General features: G+C 36.3%; 1 protein-coding gene across 3 annotated transcripts in view; it reads right to left on the bottom strand.

Annotated features, from left to right (window-relative positions):
• Positions 1 to 226: 226 nt before the first annotated feature.
• The window catches only part of LOC109091343 (E3 ubiquitin-protein ligase RAD18-like), a 35,261-nt gene continuing 20,180 nt past the window's right edge, over positions 227 to 15,307 (bottom strand). For 2 of the 3 annotated variants that reach the window (XM_042758694.1, XM_042758696.1), the window contains 4 exons: positions 14,552 to 14,671; positions 13,905 to 14,043; positions 5,592 to 5,638; positions 227 to 482 (listed from right to left, as the gene is read on the bottom strand). In XM_042758694.1, the coding sequence (XP_042614628.1) occupies positions 5,614 to 5,638; positions 13,905 to 14,043; positions 14,552 to 14,671 (284 nt within the window). In that variant the 3' untranslated portion in view covers positions 227 to 482; positions 5,592 to 5,613. Of the gene's footprint in view, positions 483 to 2,429; positions 2,467 to 5,591; positions 5,639 to 13,904; positions 14,044 to 14,551; positions 14,672 to 15,307 lie in introns of all 3 variants that reach the window. The other variant, XR_006160288.1, reaches the window with a different exon arrangement.

The following is a 15,307-nucleotide window of genomic DNA, read 5'->3' as shown; positions in this document are numbered from 1 at the left end:
TTCCTTTCATGCCATAGGATAGTTGCCAGTGAGGGGTCTGGAACAGTGGTCTCCTGATGTCCATTTCTTCCAACTCCAACATAATTAGTCACTCAAGAGCAAAGACTGCAGGTTTCAAACCGCATACTTCTGTGGAGTTCATAAGTTGAGCTACTACGGCTGTGATTGGGAGTATATAATAAGTTCAATATGAAATTTGGAATGATTACATAAATTCCATAAAAAGTTGTTTTTTTCTGTTTTATTGGAGGAAACATAATACTGAAATGATAAAAAAAAATTACTGTACATAATATGGTGGAAATTGGATCAGACATTTAGACCACACATTCAGCTCAGAAAAACCTCGAAACTGATACTCGTCACTTAATGAACTGGGGATGTCTCTTCACAGGGTCTTCAAACATCTTCTCTATGAGAGTCGAGACCTCTCTGTAACCGGCTGCTCTGGACTTCTGCAGAGGAGAATTCACTCGCTGTGTCTAGAGAGAGAATTGCACATGGTTGAAATTGGTCCATTTGGCACTAAAGCAAAGCACAGGTTAAATCGAGCAAAGAGAGATAATCAAACAAAACAGCTGAGGTACTGGTCTCTCTAACTTAACACAAACATCATCCATTTTTCCCCCATGCACTTTTTGAAGAATAATGTGGACTGTAAAAACTCTTTTACACTTTCCATTGCATATTGTGACACGTTACACAAACATCATCCATTTTTCCCCCATGGAAGCCTTTACATTATTGTTATTAAAACCAACTAGACTAATGATGATTGAATAACTAAATTCATTATTAGAGCAGCACTATGGTGACCACAGAGATGCCGGAGGCTGCAAAAATCACAATAGACTAAAGCCATTTCCTCTCCGAAGCTCAGACTCAGACAATCATTCACTTAGCCTCTTGTTAATTTAGCCAGTTTGTCTTCAGTTTGTGTTTAAGTTCATCTTGTTTTGCTGTGAAGTGTGTCCTCGTTATACTCAGCAAAGTACAACACCCACAAAGCAACTTTTGGCATTTCTTTCTAAAATCAGTCAGACATGCCTCTTAATTTCTCTGTCTGCTTGACTGCTTGAAACAGAGAAAATTACATTATTCTGCTTAAGAAAATTAACACCTTGAGTACACTCATTGCAGTTCAATTTTGACGTCTAAATAAATTAGTTTTAGAATACATTTTGTACACATTATTGTAACACATTAAAAAAGTTATATAACTTAAAATTTAGATACTTATGAAGTAACATCATTTGGACACTATGACATGGCAGGATGACAAGTGATTAATAATTTACAAATTATAAAATAATCAAATATTAAATACTAATTAAATATTACATTTTCAATTTTTACACAAACTGTAGTGTTGACTGTATTTGTTATGCTCAACCCTGTAACCCAAGTAAAAAAAAAAAAAATAATAATAATAATAATATATATATATTCTTTTGGTTTTACATGCTTGGTGAGTGTTAATTCACATCACTGACTGCTGTTGCCTTAGGACCTAATAGTCAGAAGCTGCTTCTGAGTCTGCAGACAAATGCCCTTTCACAAATAAAATCATGGATGAAGTCCAATTTCACAGTGTGACCAGTATTTCTAAGGACTATAATTCCGCTGCTTTCAAGGACATGCTTTTATCAGTTAGAATGACTCGTCTGCATTTGTTTTCAAGTTGGTATGTGCAATGTCTGAGTTACTGAAAATTAATTTTTTTGACCATTTCTCTGTCCTTTCTGGTTAATATCATGTCTCGCCTGCACAATATTATTTTCCTTTCCACAAGATCAGATCATCTTACTTTGAAAACACTGATATTCTTTTTCCCCCTAAAACAGAACAAAGGAATTTTAAGGGGAATTTAAAAAGTGAAATCCAAACATGGAGTAAAAGTGAAACCCAAAACTTACTAGAATCTACACTTTGTTATCCAAACAGAATTTCCTCCTTTAGCACGAATCTACTTAATGCTGGAACTATTTCAAAGTGAAATACAAACAGTGCATAGTGAGCTTTTGGATCAAAAATTGATCAAAAAATCGTGACAGGTTTTTTTGTCCATATCGCACAGCCCTAGTCTGCACTTCCCGGTCAGAGAGCACCTGTCCATCAAAAGCTCACTATCCAATCAGAGTAGGTCACTGTTAAGCCCGCCCCCACGAGAGGTTTGTGTCAAAACACCAAACGAAAAACTGCCAAGCGTAAGCGAAATCTGTGGCAATGCATTCAGAATCCACGACATTTGCAATGGCTTATCCAAACATCCAATGATCCTAATGTCTTCCAGATCAGCTCTTAACAAACAGAACTAATTGATTCACTTCATCAAATGGAGGAGCTTTAAAATGGCTTCATAGCTTGACTACAAGCCAATGCGTGACGAGGACCTTCATTGTCAAAAGAAATTGCAAGTATGTACATACATAGATGTCACAGCCACTGCTTCAGGGAAGTGTTACTCTGTAAGTGACAGAAAAAAATCCATAAAAAAATAATGCTGCATATGTCCACATAGAAGAGTACAAAGTACAGTGTTGGTTGTAAGTAAAAAGTGATGGTTCAAGGTTGCATGTTGAACAACATTTAGGTTTGCTTTACATGTTGAGATCTAAAGCACAGGCAAGTTATTAAATGTAAATTAAAAATGTTTATTCCTGTGATGGCAAAGTCTTTAGTGTAGTTTTTGTCAATTCAATGCATTCATGCAGAATAAAAGTTAAAATAAAATAAATAAAATAAAATCTGTCCCCAAAATTTTGAGTGACTGTGCCAATACATGATTATGATACTAATTGCATATTATGGCTTATTAAAGTTCAGGCTTAAAATGCAACATAATATGTGACAGGTTCCTGCTCCAATTTTCTACCCACCAAGGGGGGCCTTGGCCTGAAAAACGTTGAAGACCCCTGAGCTATGGAAATTGGCTCAGTTGTATGTTGAGAGGAGAATGTGTGTGGGATTTGGTGCAGTACTGTTTTCCTTCCACATGCTTCCGCCTTTGAAAAGAGATTTATTGTATTACAATTAAGCAGGACCTGAAGGCCTGCAGATAAGCCTTCTAAGAGCCATAGAAGATATATTTTATTCATAGGAAATATTTGATCCATATGCTTAATGAGAAAACAAACAAATCAGCCCTTTCAGTCCCCTGGTTCATAAATCACACAAAGTGCTCAAGAAACAGTGAGTGGCACTGAGCGCTTGCTTATGGCTCCCAAAGCAGCCAGTTCAAAAGGAGAACGAATGACATCGCCTGGGACACAAAGGCAGCCGTATGTCTTGATGAAGGTTTAACCAAACAGAGATTGAGTGGAGGGATTTTTGTGTTTCATAAACAATGAGGAGGGCGTTAATAGGCTGATCTATTCTGGAAATGCATAAAATCTTTGAACATTTCTGTTTTTAGGAACAGGCTGTAAGAAACAGCTTCACTTCTGAGAGAAAACTGAGACAGATGGTGCCTTGATGCGCAAGTCTTTCATATTAGCTTCAAAGTTTAAAGTAGATTCTTACATTTTGATGGAAGAAAAATAGGTTCTTTATATTAAGAATATGCTACAGGTTATAATTTATAAATTCTGACTAAGGATCATCGAGTTATATAGAGATATATAAGCCAATTAAACCACTTTGACAATTATCTCTTGTATCAGTGACAAAATCTACCTTAAAACCTTGATTTAAAAAAAAAAAAAAAAAAAAAAAAAAAAAAAAAACATGAATTTGGGGTAATACTGGCCAAAATCCTTTAAAAAAAATCTAAGAGTACTGGTTTGAGCAGTTCTCAGATGCAATTTCAAAAAATATTTTATTATCGCCAGTGCAATACATATTTTTGGTACTTAGAAGTCATATGTTAATTGGGATTCAGCACTGGTCTATCTCAGTAAGATGACAGAGTGGTGAGAATTCATTTTACCAGTGAGATGACAGTTCTGTTCTGGCTAAGACAGAAAAGTTTCTGAAAGAAAATCTGGGACATTAATCAAGCACCATTTCTGCTATTGCTTATGTCAGGAATAGATCAGATAGATGGCAGTTCAAAAGTCTGTGAAATGCATGTTTGAAATGTGACTTTTTTTAACCTTACTCGAGTAGCTGTACAGTATTTGTCTATATACAGTACAAAAGACAACCCAAAGTGTTAATGTGTTCATTTATCTTATCCCCAAGTGAGTGGCTCATAGTGGGGGGCACTACTCCATCAAATAAGAGCAATCTCTCCCTGAAAGAAGGCCTCACACACTCCAGATGTGCTGAAACTATAGGGATACAACTCAAGCCAACAACAACTAGCCAGACTCTAAGCCTTCATTAGATGTCTAAGGATGTGGGGATTTTTGTGGGACAACATCCTGCCAAAGAATAGACCGCATGTTTATTGCTGAAAGTAGCAAAAAATTAACATGGGAAAATCAGCACTGGATAACTGAAATGAAATAACAATCAATGGGAAATATTAATCAAGAACATTTTCATTGTTGTCCATTTTTTTTTTTTTTAGATTTATTTTTGGTGTTTTTGTCTTTATTATGATTGGAAAGTAATTAGACAGGAAGCGAAGTGGGAGAGAGTGAGGCGGATGGGATCGGGAATGTTGGGACTCGAACTTGGGATGCCCGAAGTGCAACAGCACTATACAGTATGTCAGCGCGCTGTCCACAAGGGTATATTGGTGTATATTGTGTATTGTTCATTGGTAAAATTAATAAACAGACCAGCCTGCATTACCATTATACTGTAAATCCTGGAAAATATTACATTTAAAATAACTTTATATTTCAATATATTTTATTAATTTCTGTGATGGAAAAACTGAATTTACAACAGCCATTACAATTTAGAACAGTTCTCAATTTCATATGATCCATCAGAAATCATTATAATATCCTGATTAGGTGCTCAAGAAACATTTCTAATCAATACTGAAAGCAGTTGTTCTGCTGAAAATCTTTGTGGAATCCATGTTTTTTTTTTTATTGTTCTCCCCCCAGGATTTACACCTGAACAGTTGCATGTCACACTAACTATAATGGAAAATTAGTGGAAAAAATAGACATTTTGAAGAGCAATTATAGAAAATGTAAAGTCATGGCCTAATGGTTAGAGAGTTTGACTCCTAATCCCAAGGTTGTGGGTTCGAGTCTCGGGCTGGCAATACCATGACTGAGGTGCCCTTGAGCAAGGCACCGAACCCCCAACTGCTCCCCGGGCGCCACAGCATAAATGGCTGCCCACTGTGTTCACGGTGTGTGTGTTCACTGCTGTGTGTGTGCACTTTGGATGGGTTAAATGCAGAGCACGAATTCTGAGTATGGGTCACCATACTTGGCTGTATGTCACGTCACTTTCAACTTTCACTTTAAATAAAGGCAAACTGTGCACAATAAGACAGGGAACATGTTGACCACTTAAATTAATATTTATGAATCATTCAAACATCCAAATTAAATAAAAGTAAATTCAGAAAAATCTGAATAACTGTTAATGAAGTGTCAGATATTTTGATTTAAATTTTGTAATTGTATATGTGAAGTGTGAAAATATGCATGTCATTTTGTTGTATGTGAAGAGCTACTTACCTGAGTAGCTGCTGCCATGTCATCAACAGAAAATATCTGAGATGGAGCTGAAACACAAGACAGAGAAAAGGCTGTTAATGTTCAATATGTAATTCAGTTTTAAAGATTTATTGTTAGTGTTTTTATGCCTTTATTTTTAATAGGACAGTAAGTTGACAAGAAGCGAAATGGGAGAGAGAGAGACAGTTTGGGGGGGGGGGGGGGGGGGCAGTAAAGGTCCACGAGCCAGGACTCAAACTCGGGATGTCTGAAGCACAATTGCGCTACATGTCAGCAGACTGCTCACAAGGCTATCAGTGCCAACTAATATGTAATATTTAAAATATTTGTAAAGATTTAGCATGGGCCAGTCTATTACAGGCCTCTTACAAAACACTCTGGATTGGAGGAATGCGATCATAAACAACATAAAAAAATACTTACACTCTGTCAAATAAATTAATATAAAAATAGAAACATTTTTATGTTAATTTAATATTTATGTTATATTTTTATGTAAAAAAGCTTTCCAAAGCATTTTTTTTTTTTTATGTTATTCTGCTGTTTTGGCAATCTGTATACACTCAAAAGATTCTCAAGGTCAGTCCTAGGTTTGTTTCCAGCGAGCACAAGCATGCTGTTACAGTACATGACCTCTGCACCACATAATAGCATGACATGTTACTGCACTTCACACATGCACATAGAGCACTGACCTAGGCACAATTGTGAAAGACTAGGGTCGATAATCTTAAGTCACGACACAAAGCTCCTTCACTGCCACACTGGTGCTTTGGGCCCAACTTTTCTTAAGAAATGATTACAGAACTGGTCTCTGCTGATGAAAAGCACGGGGGACACAATAAGCCAGCCATGTGCCATGTAGGAAGTGCGGAAACTGTGTAGCTGGAGGCAGTGATGGAAAGGGGAGAGTGGTGAAACGGAGGGAATTGGTTGCACAGGAAGAAGTTGGAAATGAAGAGGGGGAAAAAACATTATAAAAACAGTAAACAAGCCCCCAGCCATCCCTGACTTTAATTTTGAGGATACAAAACAATACACAAAAACATAGTATGGACTAAAAGTATTAAGAATTGGTAAGTTCTAATAAGTGTGAACCTGTGTGGCTGCATTAAGTTTTGTGTTCCATTCACTTCAATTCTTACACATATAGGAAGAGCAGGTAGGCAAGAACTTTTGTCTTGCTGCATACTAAAGCATCTTACTATCAAAAGGTGCATGCATAAAGGATTGAAATAAGTTGTAGACAACTTCAAAACTTCTTCCTACCTCCAGCATTTCGATTGGTTATGAACCTGTGAATCACCTCAATGTCACAGTTGAACAAAAGCACTCAAATGCATAACTTCAGGGTGAATAAACGCCACAAAGAGATCAAATCAACCTATGAAGCTGGGATTTCAGACTTTCTTTGACAATAATCAGAAAGGAAACCACCAAAAACTTTTAAACAAAAAAAGAAATATACACTCTTATCCCATCCAAAAATATTTATGATTAAGACTTCAACTGTATGATTTAACAAACTACGAGAGAAGTTTTAGTACAAAACAGAGGACATACCCCAGAAACAAATAATTTAAACTAAATCTCATTTTTACAGCATGAACTCAAAATGTCAGTATGCAAAGTGCTAATGACAAGTATCTTAAAAAAAAAACTATGCAGTTTATGGTCTGCAATATTTTAATAAGCATATACAAACTAATCCCTAGAATACAAGAATCATCCATGCGAATTAGCTCCTAGTATCAGTTAATTACCCAGAGTACTAAAGACATCCCAAGACTCCAGTATGAGCTGCAGTTATGAGCCTATAATAGATCTTATCACCTCTGATTTGTGTCCTTACACTAGTGGAGCTGCAAACGTTGGGGACTTGATGCATTTCTAAAATTTACCTTAACCTTTAACTCTACTGACAGCAAATCACAACATTGAGATGTTGTGTGCACCAAAACTAAAATTTTTTATTTGTTTATTTTTTTTTTTTAAATCAACTAGTTAGGGCTGTGACGGTATGGGATTTTTTCTTACCGCGGTGATGAAGCAACAAGAATCGCGATTTGGTGGTTAACTTATATACTTATATACATAAATGTACAGATTTGTCTGGCAAGCCAACGAATACGGTGCTAATGAAAATATCTCATTATCATTCATCTTGTTAAAACGGTCCACCCACTTTCTAAAGACACAATGAGGAACATCTGTTACTAGAGGCCTTCTGCAAATTAATAAAACAAATACATCGAATTATAGTGCACCTGAGCCAAGCAGGACTGTGCACACATAACATCTCATTACATTAATCTGCATATCTAAATGTTGTGTCCTTACAAAGCTAAGCAATCAGGGCCACTTGTGAGAGTAAACTATCGAGTAAACAAGCGAGATTTATTTTTCAGTTTAACAATGGCAAAGATCATTCAAGTTCATTCGTAAACTCTTTACAAAGGTTACATTTTTGTAATTCCCTCAATGACTTTCTTCAGTCTTACGATGAGTGTGACCTGGCATGAATATTCTTTTGAAATCTGGTTAAAAGTTATTAGCACATCGACTACATTTTCCGTCAACAAAATCACACTGATAATGAAAAGACCCCGTTTGATGAACTTCATCATACATTCTACACATCATTTTCGCCTGAAACTAAATCCCACAGTCTTGCATTATGATTAATAACACGACACTTGGTGACAGCTCTCAGGAGACTTCAACACTGGCATCACAACAAAATACAAAACTGCACCAAAATATAACAACAATAAAAATGTATGTGTAAAACAAAACATTATGGCCAGGACATTGCTTTGCAACATGCAGCAGCTGCTGAAACACAAAGTGTAAAAGGCATTTTGAGGGTCACAGAAAATAATTTTCTTACAGTACTAGTGCATTAGAGCATGTAACTAGATCAGACAGTTTAAAAGACATTATCCACAAGCTGTGAGAGAATCAGAAACACAGGTAATTTGTGTAAATTTATTAACTAAACACTAACACATAACTAGTCTATACAAACAAACAACCACAACAGCAGGAAGGGACTGAATGAATGAAACCCTTTAGAGAAACAGGGAATGAAGCTATGAAAAGGAGTCCGTTAACTACCCAAGTAAAACCATCAGCACCGTTTTACAACGGGGTCTACAGCTTATACTAAACCTCTGTTTTGCTTAGTTAAATGTACGATACTTGCATTGCCTTGGTCGGGTCACTAATGTAGGCCTTTTAACTTCTATGGAGGTCACACCTCCAGGGGTCAGTGAACCAATGCTGACTTAAGGCTGATTTATACTTCTGCGTCGGACCTACGCCGTAGCCTTTACCTCATAGGCTATGCATCAGTTTTCATTTATACTTCTGCGTCGTTGTCCACGTCGACGTGCAGTACACATGCAATCCGCTAGTTGCTGATGTAACCTGCAGTACCACGACAAAAGCCGAAGAAGAAGCAGCTCGTCGGGGAAGCATTATAGACGTGACGGCGGCAAATAAATATCAAATAATTATTTAAAACTACAAAAAGGAGACAACAACAGAACAGGAGAAGATATGGCATTCTTTCAATCTCCACAAGGACTTGTACCACGGCAGAACATCAGTTTGTCGGCGGACAACTACTGATGTATAATGCTATGTAGTATAATAAAGGATAAGACTCTTGTTCTTTGCTTTGTTTTATTTTATATAAGAAGGTGTAACATTAAAATATATTAAAGCGCACATTATAAACACACACCAAACTCAAGTACATATGGAGGAAGGGGTTCTAGCAGACCAATCACAGTGCTTGAGGTCCGCGTAGAATTGACGCGCTGATAGATTAATGGAGAGGTGCACGTCAGGCTTCGGTGTAGGCTACGGCGTAGGGAGTGTGTCTATGCGTAGGCTACAGCGTAGGTACGACGCAGAAGTATAAATCAGTCTTTATACTTTCGGAGGGAAAGTTTTCAACTCTTTGTCCTCAAACTGGACTGGGTGCTGATGTAAAAACTATCAACATATAATATACACTCATTTAGATAATCGAAATTCTAATTCATACAGGGCTTGAATTTCGACGCAGGATTGCGGGAGCTTTCTGTGAGCTCACACCCAAAGCGCACGCACATAGAGCCACATGTGAGAACGCGTGACTACAGAATGAAGTTGTGTTGAACCTTACTACACGTAAACGGCCAAATACACACAAAATTATGGCAAAATGCCCATCTTGATGTGTATTCACGTAAACAGTCATTTTACACTAAACACTGTCGGTATATAGGCTATTAAGTGAATGTAAACAGATGAGGAACAAAATTTCAAAAAACTACCAAACTGGCATGGGACAATGTCTACGGTGAAACATCGTGATGGATGATGACATCGGGGGGCGGGGTTAGGGGTGTGCACGAAGAGTGACACAAATAACACGTTCTACGGAGCCACTAAAAGATTAGCCGCTTGCTAGCAGTAGCCTGTTGCATTACAGTACATTAAGGTTCACTTACCACATACACAGAGTGGTAAGGAGAAATGTCTGATAGGACGATAGCGAATGATTTGCAGATCCCGAGCACCAATGACAAACATCTAATCTTGTCAAATGTGTGGTAAGTACTGCCACTCCATAGTATAGAGTCCTTGTGATCACGAATCTCAAAAGTGAAAGTAAAATTAGAGCACGCAATCAAAAACGGTTTCAATAGCGGCTCCCTGATGCCTGCAATTTATATACAGTTGCCAAAACTTACCCAACGATATATTTGCGAGAAAAAGTATTGAAATATATATATTTTTTATCCTCCCATCTCGTAGGCTATTTATTCCCTTTAGGGTTTCCGTAGTAGGGATGGGTCACGATTTTCAAATATTCGATTAGTCGATTTAATTACAGAATATCGATTAGGCTGTGCGATTATTTTCTAAGGATATGAACCGTGCCCGAGCACGTCTGACCCCCAAAGCCCGGTTCGGTTGACTAATGTGATCGCTCTGTCCCGCCGCTCGGACACGGTTGGTTGGAAGAGGTGGGCCAGAGAGAGGTTCAGTTTAATTAGGGTGTGGTACATGCAGTGTGAGCACTAACCGCGCCGGAGCAGGGAACTACTGATACGTGCAGCATGATTACGTGAACATTTCTGAGCGGCAAACAATAGATCTATAAAGCAATTTGTTGTGAGAGGGTCTTCTGTGTCACCGCGTCCCAAACGATTCAAAATAATAAACCACAAAGTCGTGATTATGAGCTAGCTGCATTAAAATGATTTGTTATTTGTTGAAAGAATAAAACTTAATATTCCAGTGGTTGATAAGCATAAACATTTACCACCCATATAAAAAAAAAAAAAATTTGACCCTTATGTTGATTTTTCTGAAGTAAATAACGTTATGTGACTATTCACAAGCTTTTAATTATGGTATAAATGCTTGGAAATAATATGTAACGTTTTAATCGCAAGCTTTGGGCTTTGTTACTTTTTATTATAACACAAAGCCTCAGCCTTCTGTCAATTAAAAAAAAAAAAAAAAGTGAGATATTCACCTCCTTTCAAGCGGCATGTAAATCAATTATATTTTCAGCATGAAATAAAAACGAATAAATATCTGAGTGCATGTTGAAAAAAAAAAACAGAACAATTTAATACAAATGAGTGTCTCGTGAAATAAATCAATTTGTTAAAAAAAAAAAAAAAAAAAAAAAAAAAAAAAAAATCACCAGTAAGCCTATTGCTGTTTTTTGTGTTAAATGTGAAGAATGACAGGTGCCACACACTTTTTTATTTTTTTATTAATTTTTGGGCGGAGTATACAGGTGTAATATATTCACTTTTACTTCACACAATGTAACATGATGTTATCGTAATTTTGACTTTATTCCTTAAATATTATGACGCTAATCTTATTTATTTATTTATTTGAGAAGGATAAACTGGTCAAAAAGCTCAACTCACTGTCTTGCGCTGGCTTCTTTGTAGGCTATTTAAAAAAAAAACAAAAAAAAAAAACTTGAATTTAAACAAAATGTTCCAATCATATTTCTGAATTAAATTAATAAAGAATCAAAACGAAATATGACCACTTTGCCATTAAAAACCAAAACTAAACTATTATAATGGCTGCAACAGAAGCTGTGTAATGAGGACAGCAACACGGGCTCGGGTCGGACTCGGGCAGATGTAATGTGTTTTAAGCCTAATATTCATGGCTAAATTAATCTGTTCTAATCTTAATGAATCTGTAAACTTTTTTTTTAAATGCTAATAATGTTCATGCTCATTTTTAAAATAGAAATATCCTAGGCTCCTACAGCCTTGTGAGCAGTTGATAATCGACGGACTTATGTTAATAATTGCCGTCATTTGGTTATGTTATATTAATATGTTTCAGCAATCATACAACCATCAATTGGCTTGGGTTAGGATAGACCTTTCTCTAATGAATTAAACAGTTTGTTATCATACAGATTGAAAGCCTGAATAGTCTCTCTTCCTTTCTCTCTTTTTATGGGTGTGTGTTTTTGTGTGCGTTACTGCGTGGGTGCATGCGCGGGAGGGGTGTGATTTTTGACTACTAATCGAATAATACCCAGTGATTATCGAATAATACTTTTGCTTAAAATGCATATCCTTATTCCGTAGTAAGCTTCATTTCCTTTCTGAACATGGAATTGGTATGCAGGGCAAATTTGGGGAAGAGGGGGTTGGAGGCGGGGGGTGGATCACGATGTCGGCGATGGATGATGTCTATTGGCCCAACCCTAATCCCATGCATGAGGTCTTAAAGAGACAGCAGGAAGTCTTCCTGTACGTTTACATTTACCAGTAGTATCATTATTTTAAGTGCATTCAGAAACAGTACATTTCAGAATCAGAAATACTTAATCTGCAGCAAAAAGGGTGTTACTGGCAGCCTTGATAGCATCTAAAACCCATTTTCATGGTAATGCCAGACTGATTTGCCTCAAAAAAAGCCTTTTTTTAAATTCTGAAATATGCCACAGCTAGGCTCCAAAATGCATCACCATGACCAATTTATAACTGGACAACAGCCACTGATTACATTAAAGCTTTCATAGGGTAAGCAGTACTTATTTTCAGTACTTTATGATTTCCTCCCCTGTATATTCAATGCATTTGATACATTAAGTATTTGTATTTGATGACAGTACTTTATTATGCTAATTTTATTGTGAGTTCAAATTATCTTTATTGTTAAAAAAAAAAATCAACATATAAAGCTGTTTTCACAAAATCAAAGCTAATGCAATGAATCCCAGAGACAAAATGATTCTGAATAGATCCTAGTGTGAAAAGCAACAAGGAGCTCTCAATCACTTAAATATCAAAGTATCTGAAAGCCTGTGAGATAATGAAAAATTCTCCAAATCTGTTTCCTCAGTGACTGACAGGTTCCTTTCTGCCAAAGTTAACATCCTACACCTTGACCTAAACAGTTCAAAGGATTACTGCAGAGCAAAAGACCTGTCAATATTGCTTTAAAAACAGCAGGAAATTGGCTCATCTGCTCTGAGAGAGGAAAAGAGCCAATGAAAAACAAGATAAGATGTGCAAGATAGTCAGAAACAGAGCATGAAGAGGGCACTGGAAATGATTTACAATGTTTCCACACCTGAACATGTTCTCAATCGCAGGTTTCCATTAACAGTGATATTTAATCCTAGAGATGGGCGTACTGTATGCAGTATTTGAAGTGGACTAGAGAAAGAAAGGTAGGGAGGAACACTACACTCAAAGTGCATGCATTTACACAATACTTTGCTTGCAAACACTATGTGGTTTCAAAGACAGGCCAGAGAGTTTTTTTTTTTTTTTTTTAATAAAACTGCTGGTGCTGGTCCTAGATACAGATTTAGACATCAGGGACTGGATCTTGTTAAATAGTTTTGCTTATAAATATTTTAGTAAAAGCAATAATGCACTCTATGCAATGCTGTATTTAGCTAAAAGACATTGGTTGACAAAAAGCTCAGCAATTTGGTCTTATTTCCCTTATGCTTAAAGGTATAGTTCACCCAAAATGAAAATTCTGTCATCATTTACTCACCCTCATGTAATTTTAAAACATGAAAAAATACATACAACAAATACATTGTGAGAAATATCTAAATGCTATTTTGTGCCCATACAAATGTCAATGGTCACTAAAACCATTTAGTTATCCTTCAAAGAATGTCATACAGGTTTGTAATAATATGAGGGAGAGTAAATGATAGAATTTTCATTTTTCTCTTTAAGTATCGACCACCTAAAATTATTCCAAAAACAGGCATGGAAATGGTTTGCTTTCAAAAAGAAGTACCTGCTGTCTGACACTTCAGTAATTGTAGGGCTTGATGATCTTGTTGGAAGCTCAATTACCCCCTCCATCTCCTCACTCTTTACTTTCAGCATTGTAGAAATGAGAGGCTGGGGAGTGTTCTGAATACTGCTTGGTGCACCTGTTACGTTAAAAAAAAACAGAAGAAGAAAAAATTAAGACTTCAGACGCAAAAGCCTCTAAGTGCCATCTGAAATTTGTATTTTTATCAGGCTCCTATGTTTGTTCCGTTATTTCGCTTTAATGGCATAGAAAAGGACCTATACATTGCCAATAAAGTAAAATTACTAAACCTAAACAGAGATATTCACAAACTTTCTAGCATCACAAACATTTTCAGCATAGTGTCAACATAAATTTAATTTATTATGAAGACACTTGGAATTAAATATCAACTATTCAAATTTGTGATTATATGCAATTTCATTAAGCAGTTAACTACAATTAACTACAAATCAAGCTAAAATAACCTATACAACCTGCCTACATTTAACAAATGTCAGATTTTCTAATTAATTCATTGCTGACCAACAGTTAAATTGTCAATCACTCAATATTAACCAATGTTATATGGGGAAATATGTAACATCTTTAAGTGCAATCTGAAGAGAAACTGAAGACAATGGGACCTTTGGAGTCTGTCTCCTCTGTAGACTTCTCTTCTTGTTTGCTCGGTGCTCTCTTGGATGTCTCCAGACGACCTCTGACCTGGGCAATCAAACGGGAAAATTCGCTACTGTGCTGCTTCCCTAAGTAAAAGAATCAAAAGGCAAAGAAGTAAAGTGTTTAGTACTAATTTCAACTTACTTTATATAAAGAAATTAGGAAGTAAATACTGAAGCTTGGAAAATGGGCATTCTAAAGCAGACCTGAATGCCTCAAGGAAAGTTTTAGGAGGTGGAGCATATTAGTCGATTTTGATGAAAGATTAATTAATTCCCAACCTTTGGCAATAATGTGCACTAATGAATCAGGAACGTGCACCATTAAGTAAATATGGTCAATTATATTTTCATGCTAACTTTTTTCATTATGACTTTTTAACCTTTAAAAAAAAAAATGCCAAAACCTGCATTATACAACAGTCATGCCTGGATAATAAATTATTACATAATGTCAAAATACATTAATAAAGTAAAAAAACAAAGCCATAAAAGAAAAATCTGAAAGTATCTTGTACCGAAAATGATTATATTTTAATCTTAGCTTTGTCTTCTAACAGAGAATGAATCCTACAATGGAAAATAACAATGACTCTGAAAGCACTGGCATTACAAGGCAGACCATGTAGTGGCGAAAAACAACAAAAGCAGATAAAAGGTCATACGGCCTGCTTTTAAAATCACATCAGCCAAAAGCCCAAGAAGAGATCAGCTGAAATAACA

Source organism: Cyprinus carpio, chromosome A6 (genome assembly GCF_018340385.1).
Source record: "Cyprinus carpio isolate SPL01 chromosome A6, ASM1834038v1, whole genome shotgun sequence".
Taxonomy (NCBI): domain Eukaryota; kingdom Metazoa; phylum Chordata; class Actinopteri; order Cypriniformes; family Cyprinidae; genus Cyprinus; species Cyprinus carpio.
Note: the sequence above shows the minus strand (reverse complement) of the source record. Positions and strands in the feature narration are given on the sequence as shown.